This window comes from Spermophilus citellus (genome assembly GCF_964194105.1).
Source record: "Spermophilus citellus genome assembly, chromosome: 6".
Taxonomy (NCBI): Eukaryota; Metazoa; Chordata; class Mammalia; order Rodentia; family Sciuridae; genus Spermophilus; species Spermophilus citellus.
The window spans coordinates 5366150-5380179 of record NC_138187.1 but is presented as its reverse complement, the minus strand read 5'-3'; the positions used below and the strand labels follow the sequence as shown (position 1 = coordinate 5380179).

The 14030-nt window shown below is 50.0% G+C and overlaps 1 protein-coding gene across 1 annotated transcript in view; it reads left to right on the top strand.

The window, feature by feature from the left end:
• LOC308652299 (uncharacterized protein C16orf96) overlaps positions 1-14030 on the top strand; it is a gene marked incomplete at its 5' end in the record, with an annotated part of 38815 nt that overhangs the window by 18483 nt on the left and 6302 nt on the right. The window contains 5 exons of the mRNA XM_081300048.1: positions 5342-5566; positions 5751-5915; positions 10112-10230; positions 10618-10680; positions 13575-13667. Coding sequence (XP_081156174.1) covers positions 5342-5566; positions 5751-5915; positions 10112-10230; positions 10618-10680; positions 13575-13667 — 665 coding nt within the window. The remainder of the gene's footprint in view (positions 1-5341; positions 5567-5750; positions 5916-10111; positions 10231-10617; positions 10681-13574; positions 13668-14030) is intronic.

Genomic DNA, 14030 nt, shown 5'->3' with positions numbered 1-14030 from the left:
CGGGTCCTCCCAGAGGGGGGGCAGCTCACATCTTTGTGTCCCGGCTTTAATTGGTTATGGTTCGGATGGGAACTGTGCCCCAGAATCTCTCCTGTGAGACCGTGCAAGAGGTTTCACGTGATGAGAGCTTGGACCTCACAGGGTGTGAATCTCCTGAGGGGGATTAACTGGGTGGTGACTCTAGGCAGCCAAGGTGTGCCTACAGGAGCTGGTCACTGGGGCACGGCCTTGGGTTTATATTTTATCTGTGGGGGGAGCGCTCTCTTTCTGCTTTCTGATGTGATGTCCTGGGCCCCTTTCCTCCACCACACTCTGCCCCCGGGATGTTCTGCCTCACTGGAGCCACAGGGAGTGGAAGTGGCCATCTATAGAGTGAGACCTCTGAAACTGTGAGCTCCAAACCAACTTTTCCTCCTCTAATTGGTCTTGTCAGGTCTTTTGATCACAGCAGCGGAAAAACTGATGAAAACAATTGGGGAAAGAGGGAGACTGTTGGAAGATCCTCACCAAGTGTCCCCTTGGCTCTGGATTTAGAGGCTACCCTAGCTAGCAACCTGTGGGCAGCCCTTGCCGTCTTGGCCTGGCTGGTGGGTCCTAATTGAAACTGGCTTTATAACTAGAAGTTATGGGGCTGGTGGGCTCTGGTCTTGATCGTTCTGCTCTCCTAGGTCGGGGGATCTCTGGTCTTTTGCATAGTGTCTTGCTTAAGGAGTCTTGGCAATTAGGCTGTCCAGGCAAACATACCTTCGTCCTCTCCGGAACTTACCATTTTCTACCTGTTGTTGGAGGAGCTGATTATCTGGCTGAGATCAGGCAGGGGTCTTGACACAGCTGCTTTGTGCGACCTTGAGGCCCCACTGAGGCAGGGCTGGTCATAACCGGTATGCTCCATGCTACTTTCTTAAACTCCTAACTAACTACCACCTAACGCTCCTAGTCATTTATCTTTGCTCTGCAAATGTTATTGAGTGTTCTCTGTGCACTGGGCATGCTCTAGGGGCTGCGACACAGCTGCCAACACCACAGACGCTGGCCTGTCCCTCCTGTTTGTGCCTGGGGTGGTGGCAGGATTCGTTTTCAACTGCAGCGTGATTTACATGCCTAAATCTTAAGTATGAGAGCTGAGGTCATTCTTATCTGATCACAGTCCAGTCAAAATGGAGACATCTCCATGGTCTTAGAAAGTTCCCTTTCCCAGGGGAACACCCATGGTCCAGAGATAGCCACTGTTCTGTCTTCCGTCGCCCTAGATTAGTTTTGCCTGCTTTTGGACTTCACATAAATGGGACCATACCATGTGTGCTTATGTGCGACTGTGCTCCACTGGAGTGTCTGGAGAGGTTGTCTTTACGGGGCAAAGACCCTTGTAAACCACAGGGGTCCCAGTGACTTGGGAGGCTGAGGCAAGAGGATTGAAAGCAAGTTCAAGGCCAGCCTCAACAACTTAGTGAGACCCTGTCTCAAAATAAAAAGTGCTGGGAGTGTGTAGCTCAATGGTAGAGCACCCACAGGTCCACTCCTCAGTGCTTCAAATAAAAAAAGAAAAAAGAGAGAAAAAGACCTGTCAAACCATTTCCAAGGTAGCATGCCACTTTTCACTCCCCACAATTGTTCACATCCTCCTCAACATTTGATATTGTCGATCTTTTTTATTTAGAAATTCTTGTGGGTATGGAATATTATTTCATTATTCTTTATTATTTTGGGATGAGTTCTCATTAAGTTGCTGAGGCTGGCCTTGAAGTCTGTGCCTTTTGTGGCATGGGGATCGCGCCTGGCATCTCGTGTGAGGGGTCTGCCCATCTCCTGAGAGGGTGAGAGCACTCTTCCCGCTCCCGGGAGGCAGGATAGAGAAGACAGGGAGCCAGACCTGTGGAGAAGCCATGGGATCCCGAGGAGCACCGTGGACTCAGCAGACTTAAGGGTGGGAACGTCCAGTAACGACTTCCCGGCTTTTGCTCAGAGGGAACAGGTGGCCTCCATCCGGGCCTGCTGCCTGCGACCTCCTAAATTCGTGTTTGGTTTGGGTGAGGGGTCGTGGAGAAGGGGTCCGTCTCTGGGTGGGTCAGGGTCAGGACAGAGAGGAGGAGGACCCACAAAGGCAGAAGTGGAAGCCCGGACACAGGTGACCCTAGAACCCCCAGGATTCCCCAAGGCCTTGAGGAGGGCTTTGGACATCCTCTGGGCACAGAATGGGGGTGAGCTGTGTCCATTTTGCGCTCATCCGCCCCAGGGGGCACATTTCCCTGGGCAAAAATGAAGTCCGGAGACTTGTCCCTGACTCATCTCACTGAATGCCGTGGGCCCAGCCTGCTACCTTCTGTCGTGTGGACTCTTGGAAGCTCAAGGTGACCCAGTCTCGTCCATGAAACTAGACAACCAGTAGGCAGTCACCGACACAGCCTGTGACGATAAAAGCTTGAGTTGGACACGGTGGCGCACTCTGAAATCCCAGCAGCTCTGGAGGCCAAGGCAGGAGAGGTGACAACCTGGGCAACTTCTCAAAACCTGGTCTCAAAAATTTCCCACTGACTAGGAACGTAGCTCAACGGGTCCAATCCCCAGTACCAAAAATAAATAAATAAATAAATAAATAAACTCATCAACTCGAAAACTGCAAGTCCTCCTGCCACACTGCAGACTTGACCAAAGTCTTCAGCCTCGCCCCTGCCCTGGCTCCCGGGCTCTGCTGACCACAGGAAGCTGACTGTTGGGAGACGCTCACCAGCCCCAGGTGTCCCCACGGAGCGGATGGCACTTGGTGCCGTTCTCCAGCATCATTAGAGAAGAACCCCTGTGCGGTGGGTGGGCGGGTGCGGTGGCACAGCCTGTAGTCCCAGTGACTTGGGAAGCTGAAGCAGGAGGTCACAGGTTCGAGGTCAACGTGGGTGACTTCGTGCCGCAGTCTGGCTGGGCACAGAATCACGAGCCACTCACAGCCTTGTAGATTCAAACAGCAATTCTTTATTCCCGAACTCACACCGGCCCTCTACAAACACGTTCTGGGGAAATCCACGTTCTGCCGCCAAATTCACGTACTCCACCAGGCTTTGAATCCCAAATACTTTCTGAATCCCACGAGAACTCAACGGGAACTCAAGGATCGGGCGTGCCTGAGGCAGCAGGATATGCCCTATTCCCCCGGCAGGGTACACCTTAAACCTGGAACCGCCCTAAACCCAAGGACGGGATACTCCCTAAAACCTGATCCGCCCTAAACCCGCATCCGCCCTGGTCCTTGAGCAAGGTCACCTTACTCAAGCATACATGCAATGTCACAGCGAATGTCCAAGGCAAGTCCATTTCCACGAGTCCTTCCTCTAAGCAACATGGGGTACGCTGGCAAGGAAATTTCAATGCATCATTCCTACTTGGCAATGGCTCTCAGCAACTTCGTGAGACCCTGTCTCAAAATTAAAAAATAAAAAGGGCTGAAGATGTGGCTCAGTACTGGAGCACCCTGAGTTCAAACCCCAGTACTGGAAGAAGAAAGAGAGCGCAAGGAAAGGAGGAGGAGGATCAGAGACCCAGATGCAGGCAAAGGACAGCAAACAGCCCAGCTCACCCAGCGGGAGGCAGCAGAGCAGCTTTGGGTTGGGCCCTAATTCTGCCACTGACTGGGCTTATCAGTTTCCTATTGCTGCTGTGACAAATCACCACAAACTGGGCATCTGAAAACAGTAAACATCTATTTCCTCCCAGGGTGGAGCTAGAAATCCGAAATCAAGGTCCTGATGAGGCCTCATTCTTCCAAGGCTCTGGGAACACCCCCCCTTGCCCCTCCTGGCTTCGGATGGCTGGGAGTTCCTCAGCCTGTCAGGGCATCACTCTGAGACCATGTCTCTCTGGGCACGTGGCTCTTCCTGTGCTTCTGGGTGTCTTCCTGTGGCCTTCTTATGGGACATCAGTTATTGGGTTTGGGGCTCATCCTACTCCACTATGAACTTACTACATCTGAATTTTTTGGGGAGGTCATGAATTTTTGGGGAGCTGTTATTCAACCCAAGTCACAGGTGTCCCTGGCAGTTAGAGTCCCACCTAATCACCTCTCTATTTCTATATTTTTTTTACTAGATTAGTGCTTTATATTTTTTAAAGAAAGAGTGAGAGAGGGAGAGAGAGAGAGAGAGAGAGAGAGAGAGAGAGAGAGAGAGAGAGAAGTTTTTAATATTTATTTTTTTCGGCAGACACAACATCTTTGTTGGTATGTGGTGCTGAGGATCGAACCCGGGCCGCACGCATGCCAGGCGAGCGCGCTACCGCTTGAGCCACATCCCCAGCCCCTATTTCTAGATTTTTAACTACAGTAGTTAAGTATGCATCCCGAGCCAAGAAGCCCAGCCCTGGCACTGGACTTGATAAGCCCAAAAGACCAGCATTGGTCAGAGGAAACAGCTGGGCTGGAGGTCAAAGCAGGGGCTCCCGCCCACACTTCCTCTTCTTGCTTAGATCTCCGTGAAGCCCTCCTGGGGGCCAGGTGGATGTGATGGAGCTGTGCGTTAATTAGAATTAAGTTTGACTTCAACAAATGAGGTCTCAGTGTATTTCTCTTTTGTGTTCAAGAAATCCAGATGGTCAATCCAGGGAGGGCAGGTGCGCCACAGTGTCAGAGATCTAAGTTCCACTTTTCTTCTTCTCCTCTGTGACTTCCATTCATAAAAGTCACCTTATGACCCAAGATGGCTGCTGACATTCCAGTCATTAACACCCAAGCCAGCCACAGAGAGGACACAGAATTAAGAGAGTTAAAGACACCCACCCACTTCCATTTACCACCCCCCCCGCCGTGGCCAGACCGATCCGTAAGGAAGGCTGTGAGAAAGTGGTCTCGGTTCTGAGAAGCTGAATCCCACCTGAAAGTTGGGAGTTCTGTTCCTCAGGGTGAGAGCCAGACAAGATATGAAGGACAAAGTAGAAGAAGCCTTCACGGCTTTGAGGAAAAGTGACCCAACCTCTGGGGACAGGGAAGGCGATTCCCAAGATGGTTAGCTTTGTTCCTCTCACGGGGTGGTGTCACGGGGTGAGGACAGGTTCCCCCAGCACTTGGGCACAGTGTGTGCCACAGATAGATGGGGATCCCCACTGAGACACCGTTGCAGACCAGATGAGGGGGACCAGCCGTCAACCTGGGTTGTGCTCCCTTGGGTGGGCCTCCTCCCAGGGGGCCGCTATGCTGAGTCCCACAGGCACTGGGAGCCCTGAGGCCACGCCTTCTAATGTGCCCACCTGCCTGCTGTCCACCCACCCTGTTGTTCCCTCTTAGCACGTGGCAGGGGTGGAGGCACGAGGCGGACGTCCTCAGGCTGCAAAGGTGGCTGACAGCCTGCGCTTCTGTGCTTAGAATCTCCAGGCTCAAATCAGAAACCTGGAGCAGACCAAGGCGAATAAGAGCTCGCTGGAGGAGGAGCTTCGAGAAGTGAGTGGCCAGAGGGTCCCCTCCCAAGCCCCCGGCTCCCCACCAGGGAAGAGGAGCCACCCAGGCAGAACCTTCCAGAATCCTCTGCCTTGGTTCCTACAGGCAGGCGGGGAGGCTTCTCACAAGTCGTCCTCACCACCCCGGGACACTGTCACGTAAACTTAAAAACCAGGCACCAACTTCCCTGTCGCATGGAAACCTTGGCTTGCCTCATAGATCCCGAGGAGCATCCCAACGTAGATCCCAAGGGCTGGACGTCCAGGCTCCAGAGGGCTGAGGTCTCCCAGCCCCTTCCCCCCAGTAGCCCTGCCCCCTGTGCCCCCTCTCTCCCTAGAAAGCTGACAAGAGCGCCCTGGCGAGCAAGGCGAACCGCGCAGACCTGGAGACGGTGGTGACTGAGCTGCATGAGACGTTTCAGAGCATCTTGTTCAAGCTCACCACCCAGAATGACCCCTGGAAGAATGCTGTGGAGCAGCTCAAGAAGGAACTGAGCACCAAGGTGAGCACCTGGCCTCGCTGTCCCCTGCTGCGGAGCGGATTACTTCAGGACTTTACGGCTTCTACAGCAAAGGCTCACAGCTATGAGGAGCAGGAATTGGGGAGCAGCTTAGCTGGGTGGCCCAGGATCTCCCACAATGTCACAGGTAAGGTGTTGTCCAGGGCTGCATCTGAAGGAGCTGGGAGGAGCCATTTCAAAGAGGCCACTCTCACATGGCTGTTGGCAAGAATCTTACTGCCAGGCACAGTGGTCCAGGCCTGTAAATCCCAGCTACTCAAGAGGCTAAGGCAGGAGGATCACAAGTTTGAGGCCAGCCTCAAACTTATTTAGGTAATTTATTGAGTCTCAAAAAAAATAAAAATAAAAAGAGCTGGGAGTGTAGAGAGGTAGAGTACCCCTGGGTTCAATCTCCAGGACCACAAATTAGTTAATTAATTCTAAAAAGAATCTTCAGTTCCTTATCACAAGACCTCCTCCTCAGAGCCGCTTGAGTGGCCTCATAACATGGCTCCTGACATCCCCTGAACAAGTGACCCAAGGAAATAAGCAAGAATCTGCACAGTCTTGTGTGACTGCACCCCGGAGCACCCTCCCTCACTTCTGATATCCTGTTGGTTACCTAAGTCGTCCCTGTTCAATGAGAGGGGACTACTTGGTGGTGTGAATTCCACGTGGTACAGCTGGGCAGCGTCTTGCAGGCTGACCACCATTGTTCTCCTGGCAGGACCCCCGCAAAGTCAGGGTCTGAGGGGGCCTGCAGGGAACCATGCTGGTCCTTGATTGATTCATCGGAGGTGCCAGACCCAGAGAATGTCCATGAGGAATCACAGCCCTGCTGCCCCTTGTGCACACACAGAGAGAGGCAAGAACAGACAGACTGACAGTGTGAGGCTGCGTGGCTCAATGCCAGGGGTTAGGAAGAGGGTACAGAACAGAGATTGTCCTAGGTTAAGATCACAGCAGCCCAGATGATCAGACGCAACACAGGGAACAGTGTTACTTTTCTCCTGGTCCAATTGAGCCAGTTCCAAACCTGGTCTTCAAATGTGACCCAAGTCGGGAATTCTCACTAATTATATTAGATGTGATCATGGAATTATGATTATGAATGAAAGCATCCCCATCTTTTAGAAACACTCAGATATTCATGAGTGAAATGTCATGATTTCTGTAACTCAAAAAAATAATAATAATGATAAACCAGGCAAGGTGGTGCATGCCTGTAATCCTAGCAGCTTGGGAGGCTAAGGCAGGAGGATTGTGAGTTCAAAGCCAGCCTCAGCAACAGTGAGGCACTAAAGCAATTCAGTGAGACCCTGTCTCTAAATAAAATACAAAATAGGGCTGGGGATGTGGCTCAGTGGTTGAGAACCCTTCAGGTCAATCCCTGGTACCCCCAAAAAACTAACTAAATAAATAATGTATCAAAAAAAAAAATAAGGCAAGCTGGACACAGTGGCATATGTCTGTAATCCTAGGCCTCCAGGAGGCTGAGGCAGGAAGATCACAAGGCAGAGGCCAGCCTCAGCCACTTAGTGTTAGCGACCCTGTTTCAAAAATACAAAATAATGGGGTTGAGGCTGTAGCTCAATGGCAGAGCATTTGCCTAGCATGTATGAGGCCCTGGGTTCAATCCTTAGCACTGCATAAAAATAAAATAAAGGCATACTGTTCATCTTCAACTATAAGCAAACAAACAAACAAACAAACTAGTTATTTTAAAAATACAAAATGAAAGGGCTGGGGATTTTGCTCAGTGTTAGTGTCCCTGGGTTCAATCCCCAGGAACAAATAAGAATAAGGCCAATATAGCAACATGTTAATAACTACTAAATCTAGGTGATGGATATGTGGTGGGTAATTAATTATTCTAGTCTTTCTGCTTTTCTCTGAGATTTTCCAGATGAGGAGCTTTTTTTGTGGTTGCTGTTTTAAGTGACTCCATACTCATTGCTTTCATTTCTGTATTATTTCCAGGGGGCACCAGGGACTGAACCCCAGAGTGCTCTACCACTGAGCCACATCCCTAGCCCTTTTATTTTTTAACTATTTATATATTTATTTATTTTTTAATGTGGTGCTGAGGATCAAACCCAGCGCCCATGCATGTTACGTAAGCGCTCTACCCCTGACCCACAACGCTAGCCCCCCCAGCCCTTTTATTTTTTGAGAGAGGGTTTCACTAAGTTGTTTAGGGTCTTGCTAAGCTGATGAGGCTGGCTTTGAACTTGTGTTCCTCCTGCCTCAGCCTCCTGAACTGCTGGGCCCAACCCTTTTTATTTTATTATTATTTTTTTTTAATTTCAGGCAAGATCTTGCTAAGTTACCCAGGCTGGCCTCAACCTTGGAATCCTTCTGCCTCCGCCTCTGAATAGCTGGAATGACAGGCGTGTGCCACTGTGCCCGGCTCCTTTCTGTATTTTTAATTGTGGTGAAAGTCACAGAACATAAAATCAACCATTCTGCAGGGAACCAGGCAATGGCATTCACGCTCACAGTGCGCTGCCCTCACCTCAGTCTGGTTCTAAGACATTCGCATCTTTCCAAAAGGAGACCCAGCGTCTTTAGCAGTCCCTCCCTTCTTCCCCGCCCTGGCCCCCACGTGCACACACCTGTTCTGGATGTTTATCGTGAAGGGAACCACACAGTATGTGCACTCTTGGGTCTGAATTCTTTAGTTTAGCACCATGTCTTTGAAGCGCATTCATGTCATGGCATGGGTCAGAACTTCATCCCAAGAAAAATGAAATTATGTCCACACAAAAGTTTACGTGTGAATCTTCATAGGAGCATTAGTTATAATAGCCAAAAGGTGGAAAACACCCAAGTGTCTATCAACAGAGGAATTAATTAACAAAATGTAGTATATCCAGTGCTGGACATTGTGGGATTACGCCTGTAATCCCAGAGACTTGGGAGGCTGAGGCAGGAGGATCAAAACTTCCAGGCCAGCCTCAGCAACTCGGTGAGACCTTGTTTTAAAAAATAAAAATAAAAAAAATTTTAAAAAAAGAAACAAAAAATAAAAAAAAAGAAAAAATAAAAAGAGCTTGGAATGTGGCTTAGTGGTTAAGCACCTCTGGGTTGTAGCTCAGTGGTAGAACACTTGCCTGGTACATGTAAAGCACTGGGTTCAATCCTCAGCACCACATAAAAATAAATAAAAATAAAAATAAAGCATTATGTATATCTACAACTAAAAAATTTTTTTCTTTTTTTTTTGAATTTTTTTTTAATCTTTATTTTTTAGTTTTCGGCGGGCACAACATCTTTGTTTGTATGTGGTGCTGAGAATCGAACCCGGGCCGCACGCATGCCAGGCGAGCGCGCTACCACTTGAGCCACATCCCCAGCCCAAAAATTTCTTAAAGTATATCCAGGGGCTAGGGTTGTGGCTCAGTGGTAGAGCACTTGTCTAGCATGTGCGAAGCACTGGGTTTGATCCTCAGTACCACATAAAAATAAATAAATAAATGTCTAACTACAACGAAAAAAATTTTAAAAAGTATATCCATATGATGGAATGATATTTGATCATGCTATTCCATGCTTCATATCATGTAGCATGAATGTGGTACATCAGAATATTATTCACCCATTAAAAAAAGGAATGAAATTCTGATGCACACTGCAACATGGGTGAATCTTGAAATAGTTTGCTAAAGGAAAGAGGCCAGTCGCCAAAGGCCAACTATTGTATGATATTTTTGTGAGGTGTCCAGAATGGGCAAATCCAATAAATGCAGAAAGTAGGTTAGTGGTTGCCAGGGCCTGGGCTTTGGAGGAAATAGTGGGCTTCTTTGGGGAATGATGCAAACATTCAAAAATTGATGGTGATGGTCCTTTGTGAGTGTACTAAAAGTGGTTGAATTAGCCACTTCACAGTCAGACCCTTAATAAATATGTGAGGACTATGTGAAGGTCAGATGCATGTGGACCATGGGGAGGATGGGCAGTTGGGCAGTAGGTTTGGAGGTGGTAGCTGGTGGTGTTTTTGCCTTGGCCTCTGGGAAGCTCGCTTTGCAGTTCCCTTCTACCAGTGGCACCCGTGAGGGCTGTGGGCTTTAGCCCAAGCCAAATCGTCTTCCCCTTCTTCTCATTCTCATTATGGAGGTTTGCAGGTTGCCGCAGATCCCTTTCCGAGGGAGCTGGGTGTGGCTGATTGACCGGCTGTCTTTTCTCCCCTGGACTGGCAGCTGGTGCACAGTGACCTGGACCTTCTGAAGAAGGGCCTGGAGGAGGTCTGGGAAGTAGTCACGAAGCTGCTGCTGGAGGGCCTGCTCTACGACCCCGACAGCGCCGCGGGCTTCAGGAGGCGAGCGGCGGGAGGGCTGCAACTGCCAGCCTCGGGCACCCCTGGATTCCAGACCATTGGCACAGGGTCGGGGCTGGGACCCGAGTGGGCAGCTCTGCTGCCTCTGGCTGCAAACGAGGATACTGAGGCTCAGAGAGGGAAGGGACTATGTGTACCACGGGAGGCCGGGGCAGATCTGGGGCCTGGGCCAGGCACCCTGACCGTCCACCCAGATAGTCCCACAGAGGGCCCCAGTGTCAGAGGGGGCTGCAGCCCTCAGCTCGCAGCGGAGGAGGGTTGGATGGGCGGGAGGCACAGCACGTTCAGTCTCAGACCAGGACACAGACGGTGCTGGGGCAGGAGTGGGGGGACCTGGCCACTCCTGATGCCAGACCGCCTACCTTTCAGGAAACTGTTTGAGCGGGTGAAGTGCATCTCCTGTGACCGGCCAGTGGAGATGATGACAGGCCCGTGAGTACCACGCCAGGGATGGTAAAGGCCACGTGTGCCTGCCCCAGGCACCATGCTGAAGAGATCAAGTAAAATGCACCCCTGTGCTCCCTAAAGGCCTCCACTGTATACATACCCGTGTGCACCGCGCTCAGGCAGGGTCTGCAGAGCTCCAGCCGCACACATCCTTCTCTAGACACTTTCCTCCCTGCTTCTCTTTTGTATGTGGTGCTGGGGATTGAACCCAGGGCCTTGTACATGCGAGGTGAGGCAAGTACTCTACCAACTGAGTGTATCTTCAGCCCCCTCCTCCTCTCTTCTGGTGATGGCAGGGACTGCTTCTCTCCTTGTTCTTTCGCTAGCCCTATCTAGGGTCTGACTCAGTACTCTATCCCAACCCCAAAAAATAAAGAAAGAAAAAAAAAGGAAGGAATCATTGTCAGCAAGAGCACAACTTTGTTCTACTTGCTGGTCCAATACTTGCATAATATGAAATGAACTATTTTATTATTACTATTATTATTATTATTGTTATTGTTATTATTATTTGCAGTGCTGGGACTGTAACTCAGGACCTCATGCATGCTAGTCAAGCACTCCCCACCCCCCGCCAGCACTACCTCAGCCCTAAAATGAACCATTTTAAAATGAATAGTGGTCCCTTGGTGGCACATTCCTGTAATCCCAACTACTTGGAAGGCCAAGGTGCTGCCAGCCTAGGCAACTTAGCAAGCTCCTGGCTCTAAATAAAATAAATAAAAGGTGTGAGAATGTAGTCAGTGCTAGAGCATGTGGGAGGTCCTGGGTTCAATCCCCAGCACTGCAAAAATTAATTAAATATAAATAAAGTGGTTGGGATCGGTGGCACATGCCTGTAATCCCAGAGACTTGGGAGGCTGAGACAGGAGAATTGCAAGTTTGAGGCCAGCCTCAACAACTTAATGAGACCCTGTCTCTAAAAATAAATAAAGCAAAGAGTTCAGTGGCATTTGGTGTAGTCACGGTGTAGTGCAACTCTTGCCTCCAATCCCAGGGCCCTGTTTAGTCCCCCAGACCCACTAGCACACTAACAGTCACTTCCCACTGCCACCTCCCCTCCAGCCCCTGGCAGCCACTAATCCACTTTCTTTCTTTTTAAAATATTAATTATTTAAATAATATTAATTTTTGTAACTGGACACAATATCTTTCTTTATTTATTTTTATGTGGTTTTAGGCGAGTGCTCTGCCCCTGAGCCACAACCTCAGCCCCCACACTAATCCACTTTATTTCTATGGGGTTGCCTTTTCTGGATGTTTCCTATAAATGGAATCAGACCACATATGGCCTTGGAGGCTGGCTTCTTCCACTTAGCAGAGTGTGTGTAAGGTTCCTCTAGGTTCAGCATGAGCCAGTGCTTCACTCCTTTTTATCACTGAATAAGATGCTGTTGTGTGGATAGAGCACATTTTGCTTACCCCTTCGTCTCCTGATGGACATCCAGTTGTTGTACCTCTTAGCTATGTGACTAGTGCTGCTGTGAACAGCTGTACATGTGTATCTGCTTGAACACCTGTCTTCAGTTCTTTGGGGTGTAAGTTCTTTGGAGTGGAAGTGCTGGCTCTAAGGTAACTCTGCGGTTGACTTTTTGAGGAGCTTTCGGGCAACAGTCTGTCCTGACATCAGGACCTGACAGGGCCCTGCAGTGCTGGTCCAGTCCTGGGACCCATGGAGTTTGCCACCCCCGTGCCACCTCCTCCTTCATGGAGGAGCTGTGGAGCCTCAACAAGATTTCCCTTTCGAATCACAGATATCTAGCTGCAGTATTATTTATAGTAGTAAAAACGCTGGAGACCAGCACCATGCACGTAAACAGGCACGTGTGTCAGCCTGCACAAGCCACGACCTTGTACAGGGACGCGGTCTGGTGCAGCGCTGTGCGCTGTGGAAATGGTGGGTAGCTGTACCGTCCAGTCCAGGAGCCACGGGACACGTGTGGCTGTTGAGCACTGGCACTGTGGCTAATGAGAAAATGACTTTTAAATTTTATTAAAACTTAATTAGGGGCTGGGGTTGTGGCTCAGTGGCAGAGCGCTTGCCTCACAGGTGTGAGGCACTTGGTTCAATTCTCAGCACCGCATATAAATAAATAAATAAAGGTCCATCGACACTAAAAATTTTTTTTAAATTTTAAAATGACCACACATGGCCAGTGGCTAGTGTATTGGATAACACAGCTGTGGAATATTATTTAATAACCTGAAAAATGTTGGCAATAAATTCTATGAGAATACCAAGCAGTATGTGTTGTTATCCTAACTTTAAAATTACATAGACATGGAAGAAAGCTGTGTTTCCTTTTGCATTTCTATAATTTATGAAACGTCAACAATCAGTGTGTTACTGAAAAGTCTTGTGGTGACTCAACATGCCCACAGTGAAGGGCATGGTGCTTATTGTGCTGTCCGGTCTCCTCTGCACATGTCTGCTCCGTGGAGCTGCCCAAGAAGGCTGCCGTGGTCTTCTTTATTTTTATTTCCTTATTGAGGCAACACCCAGGGCATAAATCTCACCACTGTGAGGGAAGGGTCAAATGGCATGTGGTATGTTTCAAGGCTGTGCAGTCCCCACCCTGCACCATGGAACTGTGTCTCCTTCCCATCCTTGCCCAGCCGCCGGAAGCCTCCATCTGCAGCCTGAGGATTTACCTCATCTGGCTTTTACTTTAGTGACCAGAACGGGGGTGGAGCCCAGGCCCTCTCCAGTGCCAGGACCAGCAGGATTGTTGTTCATGTGTTTGTGTCTTCTGATTGTCAGGGTTCCTCAGAGCCCATGCCGGTGGCCCTGAGGGTGGGCGTGTCCAGGACTGCACCTCCTTCCTTTTCCTGGAGGAGGTGGGAGCCTGCAGCCACCAGCATGCTTTTGTCCTCCACAGGCAGCTCATCACCATACGCAAAGCCCGCCTGCTGTCAAAGCTGCGGCCCACCAGTGCCAACAGCTACGAATACCTACAGCGCCAAATGATGAGGTGAGGCTGCAGGGCGGCCCTGGGCAGGTCTGCCACCCCTACTCCTGCCAAGACATATCCGCCAGTGCCAGGACCAAAGGCCGACACCCAGGGTGTTGCTAACCCTCTGTGATTGGAGGTGGCCTGAGCAGAGGACAGGAGCCAATGTTGTTCTATCAAGACTGTTAGGTGCTTCTAAATGGCGGCGGAGGGCGGGTATCTCCTTAAATCTCACAACCCCTCGCGAGCTGGGTAGACATGCCTGTTCCTGGTGGAGAGCAGTGATCAGGACCCTCCAGGAGCCCCTGCTGTGGCCCACCTGGCCTGTTGAGCCCTCTCAACCTGCCTCTGAGGTTTACTCCCTGGTCATCCCATTTCACAGTT